General features: G+C 34.4%; 1 protein-coding gene across 1 annotated transcript in view; it reads left to right on the top strand.

The window, feature by feature from the left end:
* The first annotated feature begins 743 nt into the window (after window positions 1–743).
* Window positions 744–6,768, top strand: part of LOC112904328 (clumping factor A-like) — a 22,267-nt gene continuing 16,242 nt past the window's right edge. The window contains exons 1-2 of the mRNA XM_025974081.1: window positions 744–820; window positions 6,589–6,749. Of these exons, the coding sequence (XP_025829866.1) occupies window positions 744–820; window positions 6,589–6,749 (238 nt within the window). The remainder of the gene's footprint in view (window positions 821–6,588; window positions 6,750–6,768) is intronic.

Below are 6,768 nucleotides of genomic sequence, written 5' to 3'. Positions count from 1 at the left end.
TTTCGTAACCAAAAGTTGAAAAAAATTTAATTGCGTATTTATTTAGCCATTAAATCTTTAAATAAACAGTTTGCTTTAATCCTAAAATTAATATATATATATCTTATTTGACATGGTACACTCTAATACTCGCTCATAAAATTCTTCATGTGTTTTTAATCTGTGACCCATGAAATCGGAAAATTGTTTAATTTCACCTTTAGTCAAATTTAGAATTTACATCACTGTTGCGATTTACTTTCTCAATTTGTTACTGGAAAAAGCTTCAGCATTTTCTAACTCAAGCTTCTTCGTAAGATTTGTTATAACCACTTCCTCTTTTCTCTATTTGATTGTACTATTTGGAATTGCAAAAACATATTCATTGTCGGATGAAATATATTTATTCCTACTTTTTGGCAAAATGTTCATAAAGTCTCGTAACACGTCTGGTATTAGTATTACTACAGCTCTAGATATCTTTCCACTATTAACTACTCTTTTGTATATTTTTGTTAACAACGCGACAGTCGAGTCATATACTATTGAATACAATATGAACCCGTGTTGCCTCGGCTTTCGTGCGAGGTGCTTGGTATTACGTTGGACTCTTGTAAGCGTATGAATTTCTGAGATGGATGATCAAATTCCAGGCCCATTCAGACTTAAAAGAATGAAAATAAACAAGCCCTGAACGTTGGAGGAACAAAATGCACTAATCAATTTTTCTGAAAGCGATGAAGAACCATTTTTAGAGAGCGAAAATGAGTTCGAGCCATCCGAGTCTGGCTTCAGTGACGGGGAAGAAGATTTTGAAGATGTACCTGATGTTTTTGCTGGCGTGGGTGATAGTGAAATAAACGTGGACCAACCGAATTATCGTGACCCAGACCGTGAGATACCTTCGTGGGGCGATAATCATGACTCCAATGACTTTCCATTTTCGGGGAATCCTGGTCTCAAAGTTCACATTGAATCTAATGAACCAATAGACTTTTTTCGTTTATTTCTTACGGGCGAGTTTTTAGAAAATGTCGTAAGGGAATCCAACAACTATGCCGAAGAGTTGTTTCTAAGCATACAAACGAAAGAAAAGTCAAGAATTACTGACTGGAAACCTTTAACAGTTCCCACCTTAAAAATTTTTTTGGGACTATGGCTTCATATGGGCAATATTAGGATAAACCGTTTACAAGATTATTGGAAAACGGATGACTTGTACGATTTGCCTAGTTTCCGAAGACATATAAGTAGAAATCGTTTTTTTAACGATTATTACTGCCCAACAAATTTAAACTTTTTGAAATTTTCCAAGAATATTATTATTACATTTGAAGTATTATGGTGTGATTATTTCAAAAATCACACTAGCATTTGCGTAGCAGCTCTAGTTTTCGAGATTTTTCATTCTACCCGCATTTAAAGTGACGGTGCATTATTCGTTAATTTTAAACGGGTACATTAAAAAAAAATTGGCAGTTATAGGGACTGCCGATAGAAGTGAAAACTTAGAACTTTTAGTATTAAAATTTGAAATTTCAGAATGTTTGAATAAAAATTATCAACANAAAATTGGCAGTTATAGGGACTGCCGATAGAAGTGAAAACATAAAACTTTTAGTACTAAAATTTGAAATTTCACAATGTTTGAATAAAATTATCAACATCAATCTGGTTTTCACATCTATTGACAATCCGAGCAACAATTATATGCATGTTAATATGGTTTTCTATTATTCAAATATTTACATAAATTTCAATGTACTTGATTTTTAACATTGCTTGCATTATTGTCATCATTAATTTCAACAATTCTTAGACTTTTTGTACTTTCAATTATTTTATTGTGTTCTAAAAAAAATACAATAGGCTTATGGTAACTAAAGTAAGAAATGAAAACGTTTGATTGAAATTTATCTAAGTATCGCGTAAAAACCGCATCGATCGTCGTAGCTGTATAGCTACAGATATACTCAGATATTGCTACAAGCATGTCGGTGACGTGAACGCACTAGATTTCACCCATCCAAAAAGCGTCTAACGTCTACAGCACACGGCCGCTGCGCGTGCACCAGTCGTGAGCATGTCGGTGACGCGAACCCATAACATTTTCCCCTGCCAAAAAGTGTACAACGTCGCTAAAGAAGTTTTCACTTCAAAAATCACAATTAAAACAATGGCTACGAAGGGAAGACGTTGTTTAAATGATCCAAATAGTGTTTGTGTTATTTGTGGCTTATATACCTTCGGAAAGTATCGTAAATCGATCACGGCCTTCGTAAAATCTGCATACTTTAACTACTTTGAAGTGAATATTTGCAATCTGCAGAAGCCATGGATGCCAAATATTGTTTGCCAGCCCTGAAGTTCAAGACAGCCATGATTTGGCGGGAACTTCGTAATCGTCATGATGATTGCTTTTCTTGTATGGTAAATATTACGGGCATAAACTCTGCAAATTGGGATAAGTGGACATATCCGACGTTGTCTTCTGCTCAAAGGCCTGTCACATACACCGACCAGTCACCAGTGCCAGTACCATCGACATCATCAACATGTTTTGAACCGGATAACATGGAAATTGTAGAAGAAAAGCATGAATCTGACTGTGATTTTATTCCCAGTCAAGAAACAAATCCTCAACCATTCAATCAAAAAGAGTTAAATGACTTAGTACGGGATTTAAATCTATCTAAAGTCTTCCTAAATTTTAGCATCTCGTTTGAAAGAAAAAAATCTACTAACGACAGATACAAAAGTTACATTTTATCGTACTCGTGAAAAGGATTTACTGCCATATTTTTCCTCTAAAGAGAATTTAGTTTACTGTAATAATGTTGAAGGTCTTTTCAACCAAAGAATGGATGAAGTTTACTATCCCAATAAAAATCTTTCACTGGATGAGTCAATGGTACTTTGCCGAGGTAGGCTTACTTTCCGGCAATATATAAAAAACAAAAAACATAAATTTGGAGTAAAACTTTATATATTATCTGAGCCTAATGGTCTCGTATTGAAAATTAGGATATATACCGGCGACGAAAGAGATATGCAGGGAGAAGTAGGACATGCAGCAAACGTTGTGCTGACCCTTGCACAAAAATATTTCGGAAACGGACATTCTCTCTTTATGGACAATTATTATAATAGTGTGACTTTATACAGAGAGCTAATTTAAAAAAAAAACTGATGCTACGGGTACCTTGAGGCAGAACAGAAAAGGAAATCCACCAGAAGTGTGTAGTATAAGTTAATGGTAAAATAGAATTAAGAAAGCGTAGTTAGTAGTATTATTATTCTTATTTTAGTTGTAAGTGTTTGTCTAAGTTTAGTGTAGGTAGAAAAAGGGACGGTATGGTTTTTGGGTTGTTTGTGAAGAGAGAACGTTGGCATGTTAGCAATTTTTAAGGAAAATGACGAAGAAACAGACACCAAGGGGGGAAAAGGGGCATCTGCAAGGGTGCGGATGTAGCAGGTAGCAGCAGTCGATGGTTACCGCTGTAACAATTAAGAAGTATCTTTGTACATTTTTGTAAATAAACCTTTAAGAAAATCAGCCTTGTACTTATTCTCACTAACTGTGAAATAAACATCTATTAATTAAATATATCATACTACAAGTGTTATCTAAAAAATTAAAGAAAAGTGAAAGTATAACGAAATATTCAAGCGGGATTGCAGTTGGAAAATGGAAAGACAAAAGGGAACTACAGAGTTTGGTGGTGAATTAGCAAATACGAAAAACAGACGAAGAAAAGAAAAACAAAAACCAAACGCTATCATTCATTATAATAAAAATATGTCTGGAATAGACAGGCAGGATCAAATGCTGTCTTGTTATATGAGCGAAAGAAAAACAATTAGGTGGTACAAGAAAATTGCCATTCTTAACGCTTTTTACCTGTACAATACCTATTCTACAAAACAAAAACTAAATTATTATGATTTTCGGCACTGCATTATAAAAAACCTGTTGTCACAAGCGGAAATCTGCCGCTGATAGGTACAAGAAAAGAAATAAAGACGAGTAACTTCTCCATACTTCAGAGAAATATCATTTGGATGATAACGGACGCCAGAAGAGAAGGCGGTGCAGGGTGTGCTATGACAAGAAAATCCGTAAGGACCCCATATTTTTGTCCTGGTTGTCCCGACAGTAACCTGCCGTTTTTACATACATATCTGCATTTTCATTGGTAACAACCTGCCCCTTTCTTTTTATTTTTTCATTCACAGCCTTTGGCAGAAACCAGCCCTTTTTGTTAGGCATAACTTTCGGCAGCAACATGCCTTTTATTTCCAGAAGTCGCTATCTCTCAATTAAAATTTACACAATTTTTATTGTTGCAATTTAAAGCTACAAATCTTAATGTCGTTTTGCATGTTTATATTTTTTTAGTCAAAGCTGTCAAAATTGTCAGAAATATCAGGTACACTACAATACCGACGCAAACTATCAGCTGCTACAATAGTCTTAAAACTCTTGTAACCTCGTAACCCCTTAACACTTCTAATCTCATACCTGTTGTAATACTTTTACGATAATGTAGGGACTAGAATACTGGCAATCAAGTTTCGCCCTTTTTGTACTGATTAGATACTGTGTGTTTCTTATCGTATCTCTCTTTCATTTGCATAGCGATCTTTTCCATAGCCCTGCTCGCACCTTTGCGCCTAATGTAACCGAACATTAACTCTTGTACTTGAATTTACTGTTATTTATTTCCCATGCTATATTTTTCATGTCTATTGATGGTATTATTGTATTACATCAACCCTTAGTGATAGAAAAAGCAATGAAACCGCGATGTTTCAAAAGAGTGAAATCGTTTTCTACTGATTATCGTGCTAACAAAAAAGCTTGGATGACAACCGAACTTTTTAACAATTGGCTTTTAACAGTTAATGGGAACATGAAACGACAAAAGCAGAACATTTTAGTATTTTTAGACAATTGCACTGTCCACAACTGTCCAACGTAGAACTCTACTTCTTTCCGCCGAATACAACTACCAAATTGCATATCAGTGTTACAAATTTTATGGAAATCTAATAACAATCGCGAAAGTTTTGTCATCCGGCTGTCATCATACTGCAAGCGTATGCAATGCGTTCTCTATTGTGTTTTTTAGGTATGAATCGCCTAAATTGGTTATTAGTAAATCTTTTTTTGCTTCTAAAAAAATTTGATCACCCTTCATTAAATCAATCACCTGAAGTCGGACAATTGTTTTTAAAATTAATAAATTATAAAAAATATTACGAATTACCTGTTTTTTGACATTCAATTGTGAAATTACGTTTGTAAGATCCGCTGCCCAAGCTATCAGTGTATGAGAAGAAGACACAAGATTTTTTCTTTTTCCTGTTATTACAGTATCATTAGAAGTGAATACAGTGCATGATTTCACATGACATATATCAAACAACCCTTCACAGTACACATATGAAATGTAGTCAGCATCTTCTTGTACATATTTGAAACGTTGTCGGTTGTGTCTAACCGTTCCTTTCAAATAGAAATTGGTACCATTCCTAAGTAAACCTAGCTTTTTGTACCTGGGATGCGGTAGGGAAAGCCCTAATTGGAAAAAATTCCAAATGAATTTTTATGTAATAACTGCATTTTCCGCTAGGCTGGTTGGAGGTTTTTTTTTGCCGATTTAATCCTTTTATGTCGAGGTCCATTCTAATCCCTTACATCATAAAGAGAAGATGCAATAGCATTATTAATGACATGATCCGGTAAATCATCATCTAGTTTTGAGAAAGTTTTGGTCAGCACGCCTGGAGAAAAAAAATTTTTATTACTTTTTTAAAAGTTTTGCAAAGAATTTTTTCAAATAGTACATTTATACTCCATACAAAGTTGTATAGTCAAACACATAAGGTTTATTTTTACTTGGTGTTTTTAAGTTATACATACTACAGCCATCTCTAGTTACAAGCCGTGCTGAAGGTAGGTACCCGAGTAAAAATAATTCATTAATTTTTCACTCAACTAAAATACCGCCAAATTAGCACCGTAAATTGTTCCAAAAAACGACGAAAAAAGGCCCGTTTGCAGGACTAAACCTCCGAAATAGCGCCGAAATAGCACTAAAATAGCACCGCATTTCAGTAAACCGCCAAAAAAGCACCGAAAAACCGCCGTTTTTCTACTAAAAGAGCGTTGGAACAGTACTCTTCTCGCATGAAATAACAAAAACTGATTAATTATTAATTAACTTTTATTTATGTTATAAAGTATTAAAGATTCTGAATATTGTAACAACTATCATTATTATTTGAACTATTATTACTATTGTTAATATTATGATTAATGTTATTATTACTTATTTTATTATTGCTATTTTCATAATAATTATGTGGCTGTGCATTATATTGTTGATGATACGGCTGATAATAATTTGGGTTCGGATAATTATAATATTCATGATAATTTGAATACTGCGGAGGTACATGATGTAGGTTAAATGGAACGCTGTATGGCGATGGATATGAAAAATTTAATTGATTAGGATCATTAGGTGCAGGATAAGTAAAATTTGGAGATGTATGTTTTAATGATGATGTTGGTGTTGGTTCTGATGATGATGTGGGTGCTAGTTCTGATGATGATGCTGGTGCTGGTTCTGATGATGACGGTGGTGATGGTTCTGATGATGACGGTGGTGCTAGTTCTGATGATGACGGTGGTACTCGTTCTAAAGATAACGGTGGTACTGGTTCAGATAATGACGGTGGTACTCGTTCTAAAGATGACGGTGGTACTGGTTCAGTTAATGA

The sequence above is a fragment of the Agrilus planipennis genome, unplaced genomic scaffold (genome assembly GCF_000699045.2).
Source record: "Agrilus planipennis isolate EAB-ADULT unplaced genomic scaffold, Apla_2.0 scaffold64, whole genome shotgun sequence".
Classification (NCBI taxonomy): domain Eukaryota; kingdom Metazoa; phylum Arthropoda; class Insecta; order Coleoptera; family Buprestidae; genus Agrilus; species Agrilus planipennis.
This window is presented reverse-complemented; position numbering and strand designations above follow the sequence as displayed.